The 19,141-nt window shown below is 36.8% G+C and overlaps 1 protein-coding gene across 2 annotated transcripts in view; it reads left to right on the top strand.

Annotated features, from left to right (window-relative positions):
* LOC134754813 (ATP-binding cassette subfamily C member 4-like) overlaps positions 1–19,141 on the top strand; it is an 86,156-nt gene that overhangs the window by 37,640 nt on the left and 29,375 nt on the right. For both annotated transcript variants that reach the window (XM_063691200.1, XM_063691199.1), the window contains exons 2-3: positions 15,268–15,402; positions 18,041–18,245. In XM_063691200.1, coding sequence (XP_063547270.1) covers positions 15,268–15,402; positions 18,041–18,245 — 340 coding nt within the window. The remainder of the gene's footprint in view (positions 1–15,267; positions 15,403–18,040; positions 18,246–19,141) is intronic.

Below are 19,141 nucleotides of genomic sequence, written 5' to 3'. Positions count from 1 at the left end.
TTTAAGTTTCCAAAGGCAACATTCGATATTGTTTTTATAAATATACGATACACAAATAATCGTAAATAACAATATTTAGGTAATAATAGTACAATGTTTTAATATTTATAATTGTTTCTGTCTTATAGAACATGCATTTGAAAAAAAACTTTCATTGAAGTGGGTTCAATAATAATAACAAAATCTATTCTATTAAGCTTAGAATAAATTTAAAAGTGGAAAAATTACTGCCTTGGGTGAGACTTGAACTCACGGCCTCTGGATCGATACTCCAGCGTTCTGCCAACTGAGCCACCAAGACCACCACTCCACTGTGGGATTGTGTGGGATTTTTCCACTTTTAAATTTATTCTAAGCTTAATAGCATCGATCGCAGACGTTTCTGCTTGTTAAAAATTAAAATCTATTCTAGTCGAATAAAAGCTAGAAAAACACCTCTTCATAATGTCAATGTCAATGATGTCACAGAATTAATAATATAAAAGTTTCGAATTCCATTCCTTACTTGTTGCTTTTCTTACACACTTTTCTTGATACACGTGCGGAAATAGCATCGAAATGTACTATTCTGCAACAAGCTTCGTCAAAAACAACCATAAACTAATGCCCATCCCCACCCTGCACCAAGCCTGGCCCAAAAGTTCCCATTATGCTTGCAGCATTCCAACGCTGTATGGCGATGGAAACCTGTTGGACCAGCCAAGATCCAGAGCGGGGATCATTACCCCTCTCCCTTAAACGCCTGCCCAACTCCCTAAAAAGCTCCAGAGCCTCATTAAGGATCCAGCAGTCTCCACAACAACCGGTACGAAATCATACACCACCTCCAAGGTGGAGTACTTGGCGTGTTTGAGTCTTGCAGCCGTTTCCGCCGCCGATCCTGCAGCGTTAAGAGTGTGTCTCAAATGAGACGCAGCATATGTACTTACACATGTTGCATCCCATAAGAGACCAACAAACGTTAACCCGTCCGGCCTCTTGCCATCCGTGCGTGACAAACCCGGTGGCTCCAGAACACATGGAACATTGGCCGATACTACATTTATGGAATAGTGCCTCGGGAAACGTCCAGCACACCTTTGGCAACTCAAGCCGTGATGCCCGTTTTCCTCTACCATTACACCGCATATACAACGGTGCGCCTCCAAACCTTACCCCCTAACCTCAAGGCCACTGTTATCCTCAAAGAATCATTGTCAAGCAGTGTACCCAAATGTGGCGAGGGCAAAACATGCAACCACGCACCTGACTCTGGTCTTGAAGTCGCCTTTAGACGCGCCAAATCGGCCCCCGAAGCACCACCCAACAAATCCGTTAAGGTGAGCTTACATGAAATGTCGCCCCAAAATGTGTCAAAATTCAAATGTGTTTGAATGAAATAAAATACATACTTATATAAAAAAACCGGCCTAGTGCGAGTCGGATTCGCGCACCGAGGGTTCCGTACTTTTTAGTATTTGTTGTTATAGCGGCAACAGAAATACATCATATGTGAAAATTTCAACTGTCTAGCTATCACGGTTCATGAGATACAGCCTGGTGACAGACGGACAGCGGAGTCTTAGTAATAGGGTCCCGTTTTTACCCTTTGGGTACGGAACCCTAAAAAACACGTACACTTTCGACGCAAATTGTAGTCTGTTATAAAAGGACCAATTGTTAAGAGAATGACAAAAAAGTACCGTAAAATCAGGTAACTTTAGTCTACAACTTACAACTATGGTCAAATTTAGGTTCATCAGTGTATCTAAGCTCCAAAATAAATGTAACAAGTACAAATCATAAAGGCTCGTTAAGAATCAACGTTAAAAACTGGACCATAGTTGTACTTAAGGACTATAGTTACCTGATTTTACGGTACCTATGATTTTCTAACCCTTAAACAACGGCCTAACTGGTCAGACTTGGGTTACATAAGCAGGAAAATTACTTATTATACAAAATCCCTTCATTGGTAGCTAAATAAGTTTATCTAAAAGTGAAACTGGTCTCAGCTTGTTACTTAATCAAGTAACGACTTAGGTATTTATCTCTTTTCGATAGAACTTTCACATAACTATCATAAGCAAGCTTCGGAGTTTTCATAGCACGTTAAGATCAAAGGAGCTATGGAGTCGATATTAGTTTTAAAACTAATGTCATACTTACTCATTCTCATTCAGTAAATTTAACATAAGTATTTTGGCCCTGCAATGATCTTTACGGCTGCCATCAGTTTGGCACTGACATAAACGCTGGCGTGAACGTAACTTACTTTCTATGCATCTCGCTTGTATAAGATTACAAAAAAGTTATTTCAACGTTCTATTCTCTTACAACGTTCTATTCGATAGAACTTGAAACTTGGTAAAAGGGCATTATATTAAAATAGACGAAAACTGATATCTCCGTTTTTGAAAAAATCATTCCCTAAGTTGGTGAAAAAAGGGTTGAAAGTTTGCATCGAGAACGAAAATTTTTGTGATCTTGAAATGTCGTAAAAAGACATAACAATAGAAAACGAGAAGTGATTTCAGCGTATTTATAAATTTATTCCCTATTGGAGTTAAAATGGGTTTGCGTCGGAAGCGAACATTTTTTTAATAGTGGACTTGAAAGGGGTTAAGACGAAACCATAAGGCTCGCACCGCCAAAAAGTTATCAGATCTCTTGTACCTATAGCCAAGCTTTTATATCTACATGCCCTAACTTCACAAACTTAGTCAAATTCAACTTCACCTTTGTCAAATTATGTGGATTGGCCGTTTCGCTACCATCAGATGGACGTATAGTGAAAAATTGATTCACTAGTAACCAAACGACCGAGATCTGATAACTTTTTGACCGTGCAAGCCTTATGGTTTCGTCTTGGCAAGATTTTACATGAAAATGTTTTTGGTGGGATTTCACTTTTCCTTGTAAGTTGCTTATGACAATCTTCCATCCCCAAATTTAAAGGGTTTGGAGTGATTTACTATTAAAATCCTGAAATACGTATCTGGGGCACCTTTTATACAATCTGCCTTTTACTGATTCCACATACAAACTTCTACCCCTCTTTTTCCCCCTAACGCCTTTTTCCAGACACTTTTCAAATAAATTATATTACGGGCTGATTTTGGGGTTGAAAACTATTCTACATACCAAATTTCAACTAAATCGGTTCAGCGGTTATTGATTCCCCATACAAAATTCCACCCCTATTTTCACCCCCTTAGGGGCTCAAAATTTCAAGTTTTGATTGTTTTTGCAGCTCCCTACGACTTCAGGAAGAACCCTAATAGTTTTGATGATCATCAGTGAGTCAGTGACGAAATCGGGTTTTTTTTTATATGAATAAAATCTAAACTATAAGAGCTATGCAATTGAAATTTTTATGCCTAATAAGTCCACTATTGATATCATATCCCGAGAATTTTGTTGGTCTGGTAATGCCCTTACCTTGCGCTTCGCTTTGCTCGTCTTGGCGATAAATAAATTTCAAGTATTACGAGAATTATAAGAATTATGAGTTTAAGACAGCACGACGTTATATTATTTTTTTATTAAGTTGTATTGGGGTTGCCCCTCTCGTCTTGAATATTTACTAATTTCTGCTAATACCTTCATGCAAGAAGTGAGTTTGCTCGAATTTAGTGAGTGATTTAATTTCATGTCCTATGAAGGTACCTAAACGCAACTCCATATCTCTATACAATACGTGTTTGTTTTCCGCGTTTTACAAGATTTTAACTAGGAATGTTCGTATGTAATTACGAGTATGTGGGTAAAAAGTAGGAATGTAATTTAACATCAAAAACTGCAAACCATTTTTCGACTACTTGTGTAAGTATCCGATTCAGTTGTGGCATATAATTATGTAAAATACTGTAGCAATGCAAGATTATTTATTATCTTAATCAGATCGTTACGGTTTGAGGTATGTAATAACCACTTATGAACTTTGTCGCCCCGTTAACTATCAGCCAGGCTAGCACATGATTTGCGCGGCGTGACAGTATCCCGCCCGCGACACTACCCGTCCCTCTTTAAGTAATACAGTTCTGTTAGAAAAAGACGGGTAGTCTATCTCGCGAGCGAGATACTGTCGCGCCAATCATGTGCTAGGCCTACAGTTCTAAAAGCAATGCGAGTCGCCCACTGCCACCTCTTAAACTTAGCAACTCTCTGGGCTATGTCGACAACCTCGGATCTCCTGCGGATGTCCTCGTTTCTAAATTGATTTTGCAGGGAAAGTCCGAACATAGCTCGCTCCATTGCCTTATGAGTGTCCCACTGTCTGACTGTCCATCTCTCCGTCCGCATTATAGTAAGTACTATAATGTCTACAATTCATACGAACCAAGTAGGTATAAATGAGTTATAGTTTTAAAATACTGACATTTATAATTTATTTATTTTGTTCGGACAATATAATCTCTCATACAACACAACAATAAATTACTCTTACTCTAAAAACCATAGAAACTAATACTAATAATAATAAGACACATTTAAAATAAATCCACACATTTCACACACACACACATTTTATATAATCAGCCGTATAAATCGTCCCGCGACCCCCCCGATGCAAAGGTGCCCACCACGCTCGCCGCGTTGCCACGTTGAACCGCGATGGACAATCTTTGCATCAGGACGTTTATAATTTAATATTTTTGTTTATGTTTAAAAATATTTAATTTGAGTAATTTAATGACTATTTATTATATACTTAGACTGCAAGGATATTTGTTTTATTTTTTATCGATAAAACCATTCGTTTTGCTATAGTGGCACTCACGTTGCTTGACCTTGACTTTTCCATGCCTTGACTCAATTTTGACGTTATTGTGCGTGTGTCACTAGACCTATAGTAAATTGATTCCATTGGCCAGTAAGGAAGTCCCGTCTCTTAAAACGTAGTGGTTATATACTCTTTGGTCTTAACATCATATTTATAACTAACTTGTTATGGATGGTATAGAAAGGATGCCAATCTCTTATGGCAGAATTGTTGCAAAAGTGACCGCTTTCAGCTTTAAATAATAGTTCCTAATCTCTCCGGTGGCGCTAGTTAGGCTCTGGGACATGAGTATAACATGAACCATATAAGGCAACAAATAACCCGACCAAATTACGTAGGTTGTTTTTGGTAGTATTTCGGTGTATGGTGGCGCCGCCTAATTACTGTTTTTCGATGGACACTTTTCATACATAGAGATTTGGCTCCTTTATATAGTCTCCATGTAACTTGTATTTTATTGTTTTAAATTTCTGAGCTTTATTATTCAGAGTGGCTTTCACGGCTTTGGCTAACACTGTCATGCATGCGGCGGGTGGATGGCGAGAAGCGCCAAAAGCTAGATTCCATGGCCAAAAATACAAAGCTGATAGCAATATGACTAGGTATGCTTCAACTGTTACTATTTCTGTTATTAATGTTCCGTACTCCCCTGATGCCCGTCCGTCCGTCCGTCTGTCTGTCCGTCTGTCACCAGGCTGTATCACATGAACCGTGATAGCTAGACAGTTGAAATGTTCACAGATGATGTAATTCGGTTGCCGCTATAACAACAAATACTAAAAACAGAATAAAATAAATATTTAAGTGGGGCTCCCAAGTGGGTAATGGTACGGAATTCTTCGTGCGCGAGTCCGACTCGCATTTGGCCAGTTTTAGTGCATATCCTGTATAATACCCAGAAACAAAAATGGGGACTACCTACGCGTAGGTACGTTTGTATGAATAGGTCGTTTATGGGCTGTGGTCGTCCACTTTCGTTAAGGCGGCAATTAATCTAATGAACGTTTTTTGCAACTGGGCTTATAAAATTAAATAATAATTTTATGTTAAAAAAGTTTTTAATAAATACGTGGATGAAAAATACAATCTTGCCTTTTATCAAATCACATCATTTATTGAGAAATTAGCGAACTAAAAGTTATCTAAATAACGGTTACAAATAAGTCCCTATGACAGCTATGAACCCTGGCAGGGTTGAATGTTGAAGGGATAGATTACATAGTAAGGTCGGTATTACAGTAAACATAAGATAACCCCTTTATTTTACTTACGCGAGCGGAGCCGCGGGCCCGTCTAGTCCAATATAACTATCATGGAGCATTTCTATCGACCTGCTCTAGCCATGGTTCAACGCCATAATTGGTCGTTAGGCTTTGGATTTTGGTAGATTCTTTTTTATGTAAAAATAAAAATTTACCGCATTTATTCTGTGGATGCTCAATTGAGCAATCATGAAGGGGACACTTAGATAACATGTTTTGGCAGCATATTAAGTAACCTTTTGTTTCTTTAAATCGTACCAAGGAGTCGGTGAAATAGTCTCAAATTAAGCTCGATAGGTGTCCAAATCATATTTGCTAGACGGTATTGAAACCATCATGAAGTCCCTAAAATAAAAATTAAACCTCCTTACCTATATCAGGTATGACTTAAAAACATCCTCATATCATAACCCTTAGATTAGAACATAGTAATACAAATACAAAGTAATACACATGTCAACAGTTAGAGCATACCAGGTTTTATCTGTAAGTCCCCATAATTAACGACACGGTCTTTAAACAGTAAATGTTTAGTTTTCTCCATATGTATACTGTACGGACCATACCCTACCAAAAAGTTTTCCTTTTCTACCGCGCAGTAGGAAAATGTTATATGTAAATAGTAATATCTCATTAAATATTTTAAGATACTGTCCAGCTTAAACTCATGATTTTTCGTTTTATCGCAAATTTTTAACCGATTTGTTCGTGTAACATCAAAAAGCAATCATAACAGTTAAAAACCCTTTTGGCGCGACACAGATTCCAAACAGTTTGGCGAGTGAACCGGTTCGCATATCTTTTGATATTGACATTCCTGGCTTGCTTCCTCTCGTATTGACCGGTCAGGTCTTAACGTAAGGCGACATGCAATCGGAGCTAACCCTGCGACCGTAGCACTGTCGCATTTTTATCACCGGTTACCATGCCTGTCACTTTCTAATAAGTATGTTAGTGCGAAAGTGACAGGCATAGTGACAGGCGATAAAATGGAACCATGCTGACACCGCTGGTCGGCGGCGCCGGCGCCGGCGCCGGGGTAACGGGCTCTCTCATACGTTTACCGTAAGACGTCCTGCGCCCGAGCTATCACGCTGTCTTATCACATTTAATTAAGCCTGTCATTCAGTTGGACGGAATAAAATGTAACAGATCCCTTTGTTTACCACCCTAACGTTTCCAGAAGCATGAGAGCAATTATTAACCAAAACGTATGTTTACTGTCTAAATCTCACCTATAAAGAAAAAGATAATATAAATCCAGAGAGATAAAGAATAGTTATAGGCACGTGATACTTATGCATACATAAACTTAAATTCAAATGCTCACGAACATTATTGCATAAAATTACAGATGAATTACATATTCAAAACTAAGGGAGCACAGATTTAATTAATCTACTTGTTTATGTGTTACTCTGCAAGGGCTTCAGAATTATTTATATAATACATCAAAACAAATAACAAACAACGGTCTAATTTAATTTTGTTTAAAGAAATATGTGACCCAGGTGGTGTTAGTATGTCATTAGTGGCATGGAATGTATTGCATACGTATATACCGGTTATTCTTTTATTCACGAGTACCTACCTACCATAGCCACTCGAGGCGCTTTCACTCACACTTTATTTGCATATCAACTTGAAGTTGGTTTTGTCCATCGATGGCTATTTATATATATGCACTGCTCAACTGAGCTGGTCAGGTTCATTGGCAGTCATACTGTGACAGAATTACGTATCTATGGGAACATTGTAGGTAGACTCGTGAGTGATATTTTAAGCACGACTGCGTAAGTAGACAAACACATAACCTAAGAAGAATATCTGCCAAATATCAACTCATTTATTTAATTACTTACAAGCATGATAAACAAGCCTCGGATTTTTATCTCATGGTAAGATGTAAGAAAACTATAGAGTCGATTTAAAACTAAAATTTAACTCATATTCATACTCATACTCATTCGTTTAATTAATACCCTAAGTAAATTATTAATGAAATAAATTTTTTGAATTGAATTAAATTATATTTTAAATAAAAAAAATACTGACACCATTTAAAAAAAATAACATAAAGGAAGCTCCTAGTTTGTTATATCCTTAGTTCGTGTAGATACAGGAATAGGTGCTTCAAAATCTTAACAAGGTATGGCGTATGTACCTATAGTGTGTGTCCATTTCAAAGTTAAAATTGTAAAATGAGTTTATCCCTAATGGCGACTTTTTCCATATTTTCTGGAGTAAAATAAATAGCTTCTATATTGGTTAAAAATGCACTTGTGACTTGAAGAAGATCTATCTAAAGACCAAATGACCTCGTTTTACAATGATTCGATTCGTTTCGTTCCTCGTTGCACTCGTTGATTTTTCTTAGTTTTAACTCAACAGCAACAGATGTAAATAATAAGTATAGGTACATATGTCATATACTTTTAACGTCATGTGAACTTAAGGCGGTTATTACATTGCTCTGCAGTTCGGAGCGTCGTCCGGTGCTGCGGTTTTTAACTTTGTACTGTAGAATCTTGTATTGTATTGTATTGTATGCAAAAACTGCATCGCAGCTCCGGACGAAGATACGAAGCAAACCGCATCACCGTACCGTCGGCGCTTAGCACACTGGATCCGATTCGCACAAAGCGTGGTCTTTCTCAAATATCGGAGCGACGTGCGAATCGGATCAAGTGTGCGGAGCGAGCAGTGTGTTCGTCGCCGCACGCGAACTTGTCGCAGTGTGATAACCGCCTAAGTGATTCCAGTAAGCTGCGCTAAGTCGAGTAAAATACGCAGAAGTAAACATCGCCAAGAACTCAAGTATTCTACAAGCGTACTCTGAATAAATGGCTAAAATTATGCAGAATACTATTTAACAAATACTGCGGGCACGTAATAATATGAATGCCAGCCATGAATTAGCTGACTGCTAATAGAATACAACTGGTTTAATTTATTTTTTTTATGATTTTTTTTTATTCAGAGACCAACTGAGATCTTTATTGTTACTACAAATAAAGCTTAAATATATGGTTAGTATTATACACTATAAAACTAATATCAGTAAACTTAATAATATTAAGAATAAATTAATTAATTGAAATTGAAAAGAAGTGAAATTAAATCAAACAAAATTACAATAAAAACAAAATTCAATAAAATAAATATAAATGCAAATAAAAATAATTTAAAAATTAAAATATAAAAATGTCTAATAGGTATTAATTAATAAAGATGTCAAAACTGATAAAATTTCACTACATACAACTTCCACTATTTTATACTGCTCACAAGATTTCAGGTGTCAATGTAGGTATTTTACATCCCGGTTCAGGTGTATACTACAACAGCGGTTGAGATACGCACAGTCTACACGTTCAGATATCATCTTCGGAATGCTGTTGGCACTGGCGCGCGGTCGGATCTGGCGCACCAGGGATGTACATCGCTTGCGCATAGTCGTGTGGAAACAGTCCGCGCCTCGGCAAACATCCCTGATGCACTACAGTATCGCGGCAGCCCCGTCAGCACCCTGAGAACGTTATTGAACTGTACATGAAGAGAATTGTACCGTGCCACTGTGTAGTTCGCCCATAGGCCGCTGGCGGCACCCTAGGTTAGGTTTTTTATAATGTGTTTATATATTTTGTAAGTGGCTTTTTATTTTATTTTATATGCATATTGTAAAAACCTAACCTGAGAAACATGATAATTAAAGAGAAAAAATACTGGATACATCTCTAACAAAGTATATTTTATTGATTCCATATTTGTAATTGTTTTTTGTATTTTTTGGTTAATTTTATTGCTTGTAAAAATTTACATGTAAAGGTGCCCCTGTGGCCTATTTGCTGAATAAATGTTTGATGTTTGAAAAATTCGAAAAAAAATCAAACGTAGGGGCATCAAACGTCGATATACGTCTAATTATATCAAAATATTTCGGATTATAGATTTATTATTCTCAAAAGAAATTTACATTTCACTTCATGAGACTTAAAAACATACATGCCATGCAAATTTCTTTTGAGAATAATAAATATCTTTAAGAGCACCATTGACCCGCTGAAGTAGGGTCCTCTACTTTCATCTTAAGCGGCCCTCTCCCCTTCTTATAGCGCCATAGAAATAGCCACTATTAAGGGGCCCACTGACTATCAGTCAGTCGGACGATATTGGCCTGTCAGTTGTTCGGAACTGTCAAATTTTTGTTCTAACTGACAGGCCGATATCGTCCGGCGGACTGATAGTCAGTGGGCCCCTTTAGAAGTTTTTTCGAATAGCCAATAATATTATAACAATTTCAAGAAAGTCGTAGGAAAAAAGGCAAGTTTAGGATGCCTAAATGATTTAATTAGCTAATTTTACTATTACACTCCAGATCAATGAAAACGGTACACTTCGTATGTTTTTGTACAGACGTCAATATGTCTTAGAAAGCAAGTAGGTACTAGGTATGTTTGTATCTGTAACATATTGTCGAAATAACAGATTGTCATTCTATCGATGGAAGAAGTTTCTAAAATAATGTTAATATTAATTACACTGTGAATTGTCAACTGTCGTGTAATATTACCTCTATAGAACTTCTGCTTTAGTTTAGATGACATAGCAAATAATTTAGCTTACAAATTTTTCATTTCATTTAATTTTATTTGGTAAGAAGAATGTTCTACTCGAACAGTCAGCTGCAGAGATAACTGACCCCCCGCCCCCCATACATAGATATTTGTTTGCAGGGCGGAGTCAACTATCTCTGCAGCTGACTGCACAAATAATCAGCGTTGTTAGACTGGTTAATATATATGCCTTTAATATGTCTCGTTACCTATTGATACCTCATTACGTACTTATAGTTACTAGTACTTAATATGTATGCTGATATTTAGAATAGCACGATTATCGTGACTACGTAGTCAAAAAAAAAATGTATGGAGCATCATGCACTTTTGTCTCAGGCGACGCCGCTAGGCACTATCGTTCCTTAGGTCAAATAAAGCTGATTTAGCCCGGTAGCCACGAGATCGCACCGTACCGTGCCTACCCCCTAAAAAGAGGGGGGCGGGGAAGGGTCGGCTCCTCAAGTCTGATCTGTGCTAAATTTCACGGCACGGCAGTGCCCCCGCTAAGACAAGCAAAGCGAACCTACCCACCTTTTCTGGAAGCTCTTCATCGTTTTTTTGAACCCTCATAACTTGTTTTGGATTATACCAGATAAACAAAATTATCGGGATATGATGTCATTAGTGGACTTATTAAGCATAAAAATTTTTCAATTTCATAGCTCTTATACTTTCGATTTTATTCATATCTAAAAAAAAAACGATTTCGTCACTCACTCACTCACTGGTGATCATCAAAACCTTTAGGGTACTTCCTAAAATCCTAGGAAGCTGAAATTTAGTATGTATAATAGTCTTAGTACACAAACAACACAAAAATTCAAAAACTTGAAATTTTTAACCCCTAAGGGGGTGATAAGGGGGGTCGAATTTTGTATGGGGAATTAATAACCGCTGGACCGATTTAGTTGAAATTTGGTATGTAGATAGTTTTTGTTATGGGGAAGGATATAGAATAGTTTTCAACCCCAAAATCACCCCTTTAAATTAGGGGATGGAAGATTGTCATGAGCAACTTACAAAAAGGAATGAAATCCCACCAAAAATATTTTCGTGTAAAATGTTTCCAAGACGAAACCTTGGCTTGCACGGTCAAAAAGTTATCAGTTCTCGGTCGTTTGGTTACTAGTGAATCAATTTTTCACTATACGTCCATCTGACGGTAGCGAAACGGCCAAGCCACATAATTTGACTAAGATGAACATCAAATATCAAATTTTTATTCAGCAAATAGGCCACAGGGGCACTTTTACATGTCAATTTTTACAAGCAATAAAATAACCAACAATTACAAAAAAAACAATAAAATATTAGATACTTTTTTAGAGATGTATCCAGTCTAATTGTCAAATTACACAAAAAAAAGCTAATAAAAAATATACAAACAACAGACAAGTACTAAAATTGTTTAGAGATGTAAAAGTCTGTAGGTGTCAGAGAAAAAAATTATATAATAAAGAAAAGATTATCAATTATCCTTAGAGGTGTAAAGGGTCTCCAAGACTTGAATTGTTATATAAGTAATAAAAATACAAGAAATTAAATCAGACAAACAGAGAAGAACCGAATAAAGTGTCTCACGTTAATGCCACTCAAAAGTTACATAGGTACTATAACGTAACATGAAGCCCGTGTAAAGTTAAACAGACCGGTCTCTACAAACAGCACCCGTTCACGAGTATGACGCGTATCTCAGCCATCGTCTCCCTCAACCTTCATTCGGGAAAGTGGCGACCCGATCAACGACGCCACCGTAAGCAAAGACTTTTAAGCGAGCATGACATGTTCAAGCTGCCGGGCTGTATTACATACATAGTAAATTAATTCAGTGAAATACAACATTTGTGCTCATATGTTACATTAAATACGGCATAGCGCTCATAACCACAACATAATTCGTAAGAAGTATGCCTACCTATAAATAACTAAATTACGAATTTAAATTGACATAGAGATGTAAAGGTCTCTACCTGTCAGGTCTAGGTAGGCTGAACGATGATGATTTTGAAGTTAGGGCTTGTAGAGTTAGAAACTTGGCTCGACAAGAGATCTGATAACTTTTTAACCGTGCGAGTATCGTGTGAGCCTTATGGTTTCGTATTGGCGAATTAGTAAACTAATTTACACATCCATACAAGCTTTTATTTGACTTGCAATGTATGTATGTAAAATCGTCGTCAATAGAACTTGCAAATAATGTAAACAAATATGGTAGAATTTGTTAGCGTTTGACACATAACCTAACATTTTTACGAAGGTTATTTTCCCTGAAATATTAATAATTAACATTTAATTTAACAAAAAAAATATGTAAATTTCAATTCAATTTCATTTTATTCAAAGTCCCACTGAGATCATTGTTGTTAGTACAAATAAAGCTTAAATATACAATATTTAAGTATATAGACTGTTGATAAGGTAATGGCTGTCCTTTTAAAGAGCGATATTGCGAAGTAATGAAGGTAAATTGGTTTGTTTACATTATTTGCAAGTTCTATTGACGACGACTTTATGTATATTCGGGTCAAATCCTGTAAGCTAAATTATACCCTCTTCCCATTATTAATCGGGTGACAATGCAATATTATGGTACCATCGAGCTGATATGACGATGGAAACAGGAGTTGGCCATAGGAACTCTGTGATAAAACAACGAAACCAGTTTGTATTTGCTAGAAATGTCTCGATGTTAGTTCCCTGTTGAAAGTAAAGTACAGTCAACGATAAATGCTATCAAAAATGAAATTTTAGCGAAAAATCTTATTTTTGTAGGTAATAGCGTATGATATAGCCGAGGGATTTAACGAGAAAATAATTTAAACAGAAGTATATTTTCAGAGTAACTAATTGAGATAAATGGTAAAGACCCGGGTAACGGACATATCCTCCGTCGCAAGGTTTGGCGCGGAGCGCCTTATGTTTAGTTTCGTTCTAACTTCTTGGCTTTACGCCCCCTCTTAAACCTGCGGTGAAATGATTCTGTGATTTAATGTTTTGAACATTGACATGATTAATACTAGGGAATGTAAACCGATTTTTAATTGTATGAAAAAACCGGTTGATGACCGGTCATTAACCAAAATTTCGTACAAATAAAAACCGGTTTACATTCCCTAGTTATTACTATACGTACGAGTATGTTGCGAGCGTATCGAGTCGTGTCGTAGTGAGCGATCCTATTAGTAGGCGTCGAATGACCTGCCATCGCCTTTCACACTCAGTGTAAGGTTGCGATTATTGGACCTCTTCGATAAATACATGCAAATGTGCCGATTTCAAGCAAAAGGTAATTAGTAGAGTCGGTGATTAATAAAGCGATACTGTTATTATATCAACCTACTCGATTACCGTAAATCAATAACTTTCATACTTCACGGAGTCTACTAAATATTGAACACAGCACGAAGGTATTTTTGAAAATGTATGACAAATGGCTATACTCCATCAAGTCCGATAAACGGAAGTAATTTCAAATCCTAATTTCAAGGAACCGATTGAATAAACTAACCGCTATGTAAGATTTGGGTTTATAAATTATAATTAACAGATGACCATGTGTATGCACAGATTTCATATTTAAACAACTGTCGGACTATTTATAGATGTCGTAAAGGCATTTTCGGATGGGAATTTATGGGAATATTCTTGAGAAATTTCCAGGAAATAAAAGAATCTCGTTGTATATTCCAGTACTGCACTATAAAAAAAGGCATTGACTTTTAACCCAAGTCCCAACATGAAACGAAGACATGTTTATTTAACATTGCATTAAGAAAATAATATCATTGCTATATGATAACTAGTTACCACGTTGGTAGTAAGTGTAATTACAAAATTATATTATTAAAGCTGGTAATTACAAAATTATCAGCCACTTCATTTAAATCGATTAATTATTAGTAGGTAAGTACTTACCTAGTTACTGCCTAGTTACAAATTTTCATAAAGAACCGAATAGTTGCAACTTTACCCTAGGTACGATCAAATACCAGTTTTAACTTTGATGGGCCTCGATATGATAATTACCTACTTGTTTCACGATATAGCTATTAAAGGCAGATAAAAGCGTTTATGGATTCAAGCAAGGTAGGAAGCGCTACTTCGTAATGTTTGTCGTGAGTTGGTCGTGTCCCTATAGTATTCTGAATAAAAAACATGACATCACCCGGTGTTGATTTATTTTGTTCGGCACGTACTTAAGATTTCTATTAAAACAATTTAAAAAAATGTAGTCTAATTTAAATTTTATATGATGACGCTTGGCTAGAATCGCACTACCGCGTAAGTAATTAAATGTAATAGACACAGTAGACATTTAAGTATTTACTTACGTGGTAGTGCGATTCTAACCAATACGTTTTTGACGCAATTCTAATTAGCCATTAGCGCGTTAGAGAACAGACCCAAAAAGAGCCGATGTAGTCGTCCATCACGGAATGGATTAGGTACTTACGTACGACCGGGTCATGATCACATGACACTTGTTGTGGCCGCCCGAGGCCGCGCTGAGAGCTCGCTGTTGCGCGCCACGCCACCACCGGGCCCGGCCTGTGCCTGACTATTGTTTATGTGACATTAACTTGACTTGCCACTCGTTAACAGTGACCTCTTTTGTTTGCAGGAAATGGCTAGAGGAGATTGCATTAGCCAACAAACATGGACGAAAACCGTCGCTCCTGCGTGCTATGACCAAGACGTTTTGGATGAGTTTTGCCCCTTCCGGAGTCATGTTCCTTATACAGGCTCTCGTGCTAAAGTGAGTATATATACGCGCACAAATTGTAACTCCCGACTCCCGTCATATGCACGCGATATATACATTTAGGTAACAAAGGCATTTTAGCTATTTAGCTAACGTGACGAGTCACCCGTTTGTGATTCAATACTCAGTAGTCAGTGACTACCACAAAAAATATTTCACTGCAGTGACCGTAAAATGATTTAAACCAGTAGGATGTTGCTAATTTAACGTAGTGTAGGTACTTTAAATATAAGCGTGCATGAACGCATTCAGTAAAACGCATTATACGTATACATACACAGTTAGATAAGTGACACAACTTACTTACTTCATTTTAACAAATATAAAGGAGCCCTATGCATCGTATTTGATCCTGATACCTATTATTATTATTTTCAATAGCAAAAAAGAGTTCACTTGGTTTTACTTGTAAAAAAACAATATTTCATACAAAAAAGTATTTTTTCTACTCGTCGAGTATAATCTGTGTATTACAACTTCACATGAAACACAACAACCTTACTCTTTTCAACGTTGGATAGTCTATGGCACTTCCGACTCAAGCATAAGAATAGGCTATTTGACTAATTTTTAAAAATGGTTTTAATTGATTGCTTATGACTTAATAATTACACTACATTGATATTTCCGTGAAATTTCCTGTATTAAATATAAAAAAACAATGTTAAAGTTTATTTCTTTAAACGCCTTAAACGCTGTTTTTGCAAAGGGGCTAATCACGTGACACGTGTGACGTCACACGCGAGTAAACTCAGTCAATGACCTTAGTAAATCTTATGGTTTATGTGCATTGAATTGATTATTTCACTGTAAAATGGTATATAAATGGTGTATAGTGCCGCAATGTTCAAGTACGACTATAAAAAATCCAGATAAATTGTTTGTTTCCGTTCCAACGAATCCCAAAAAAAGAGAAATGTGGTTAAAACTAGCGCGAAGAGACCCAAAGAGCATTTTAGCGCATACAAATGTTTTTATGTGTGAAGACCACTTCGATGTAAGTAATATTTAACTGTAAATAAATATGGTAGTTAAAGCAGCGGATTTTGTTATATTTAACGAAACAAGATCTAGGTATTTAATGTATTACTACATAACCTCATAACATAGCTCTTTCAGCATTAGTAGGTAGTTAGTAGCGTACTTTTTCTTTCAAACTAAAGTGCAGTATGGAGATATTATTCTCGTCATCGTATTCTATATATATATCGTCGTCGTATTCGTATCATCGAAATCGAAATGTTCGTAAATAAACAATTTCTACGTATACTTACACAGCTGTTTTTACATTTCTAAGTTCCGCAGCATAGTAATCCGGATTATCTTTAAAGAAAAGTGCAACCATTAATGCGTCTATGTCTGGTAGGTTGCCGCTATCAGCTTTCACATATTTCGGCTCCATTTTGAGAATCTTATGAATATTGTGCTACTAGATATACGGATAAATCGGAATATATCAGAAAACTGTGGAAGAATAACTAAAATTAAGTAAATACAAATAAAACAGTTAAAACACTCAAGGCAATCAAGAATGTTTACCCGCGTGTGACGTCATCCGAGCGTTGACCAATCACAGAGCGTTCACGTCCCTGATGAAATTTCAAAAAATATTAAATTTTCTTTCGTTTATATTCCAAAAACTAAACATAATTTACATTCAAATATAGTGAAATATACTTTATTAGTTTATTATCTTTCAGGATGACAGCAATTCGTTATATATTTTTAATGTTGTCAAATACCCTATTTTATCGATACGGTTTAGTCAAATTTAAAAATTTTGAAAATGGAACTTTATACAGTTCGATAAAAAATTCTCGTTTAAGGAGACTCGATTCAATGCAAATTAGCCTACTTAAACACGCTGCTGCGTCGCATCTGCTTTGTGATTGGTTGGCCAACAAAAACATTTTGATTTTATGTTGTAGTAGAAACAATTGCTTCATAAGTCAGAAACGCGCATGTGACACCCTTCATATAGCAACATCCATACCCTACGAAAACCGCTTAGCGTTGCTTGTTAGTCTCCATAGGCTACGGTGGCCGAAATCGAGAAAAAAACTGTCTTTAAATTGAATTTAGCGCGAAGCAGGTACCAGGGCCTCATGAGTTACGAGGAGGTGTCGTTGATCAACCCGCCGGGGGCGCCGGGCCCGGCGGCCGGCGCGCGTACGAGTATGAAGGTATCGCGGGCTGCGGCAGCTCGCGTATCTTAGCATTCTTAGCTGTATACTTTTGGTTTCGGTTTGGTTTGGTGGTATGATCTACTAGTTGAAAGTATTATTTTTTTGTCTCGTAGAAAAAGTATTGTATACAATAGTGATATAATCAAGCTTTTCAATCTCGTACCTTAGTTAAGCAACTCAGCAAGCTTCGTTGCTTAAACTCGGTACTCGACTGAAAAGCTCTCTATTATATCACGATTGCATAAAATACTATTATAATTATAACACAGTTAGAAATGCCATTAAAATTATGTAGGTACGAACATATTTAGTGCATCTCAAATCTGAACCTTATTGTTAAATTGTTAAACCAATTCTATTCGTTGTTCTTTTTTTTGTTGCTACGCAGACTGTGATAAGTACGTACTTATTACAGTCTAAAATAAACATGTACTTATATTGAGCAGACCTTTCCAACCCGTGGCGCTGTCGATGCTGCTGGCATACTGGGAGCCGGGAACGGACATGTCGTACGAGCAGGCGGTGTACTGCGCCACCACCGTCATCTTCATGTCGCTACTCATCGCCTTCCTCAACCACCACGGCGCCTATTCCACCCAGCAGTTCGGCATGAAAGTGCGCATCGCCGCTTGCTCCCTCATTTACAGAAAGGTTGGATCATTTCAGCGATTTTATTATACATATTCACAGTGTGTGACCCTCATTTTGTCTCATTCAGTTTTTATTTGAAAAATGCATAGTTCTAACAGTTTTAAGTAGCTCATACTCCTGCTTGCCAATATTTTCTAGTTTTTATATTATCAGAAGTCAAAGTTGACCCAGTAGGCCGAGGCCGAGCACATGATTGGCGCGACAGTATCTCGCCGCGAGATAGACTATCCGTCTTTTACTAACTGTATGAATTAAACAGGGACGGGTAGTCTATGTCGCGGCGAGATACTCTCGCGCCAATCATGTGCTAGCCCGGCAGGTGTAGGTGATGAAAATTGAAAAATAATTAATTGTCATAAAACTAAGCGGTGTATTTTATTTCTGTTAAAACACAAGTATTGTAAATGATATTCTTAAATAACTTTTATACAAATTTTCTTTACTAGACCGTGAACAGTTTAGAAGGTATATTGTTTTTGGGTGTCATTTAATCGATCTGCAAACTATTCCTATTCTGATGAACAAAAACATATAATTATTTGGTCAGCCAAAATGTATACTTGGTCAGCACTTAAAGCTTCTTAGATTTATAAGTTTACAAAAAAAGTTATTTCAACATTCTTGATAACCCAACTCCTATGGGAGTTAAAAAGGGGATAGAAGTTTATAATATAATATTATTAGACCACATAGTATGTGGTACAATGTTTTTAAGCTAGGAACTTGAAACTATTTAAAAAGGCATTATATTAAAATAGACGAAAACTGATATCACCGTTTATGAAAATTCATCCCCTAAGTTGGTGAAAAAACGGTTAAAAGTGCATCGAGAGCGAAATTTCTTTTTAACAGTGGACTTGAAACTTACATGGGGGTTGAGGAGGATTATAAGAACA

The sequence above is a fragment of the Cydia strobilella genome, chromosome Z, assembly GCF_947568885.1.
Source record: "Cydia strobilella chromosome Z, ilCydStro3.1, whole genome shotgun sequence".
NCBI lineage: Eukaryota > Metazoa > Arthropoda > Insecta > Lepidoptera > Tortricidae > Cydia > Cydia strobilella.
The sequence above is the reverse complement of the archived record's forward strand: the minus strand, read 5'-3'. Positions and strand labels throughout refer to the sequence as shown.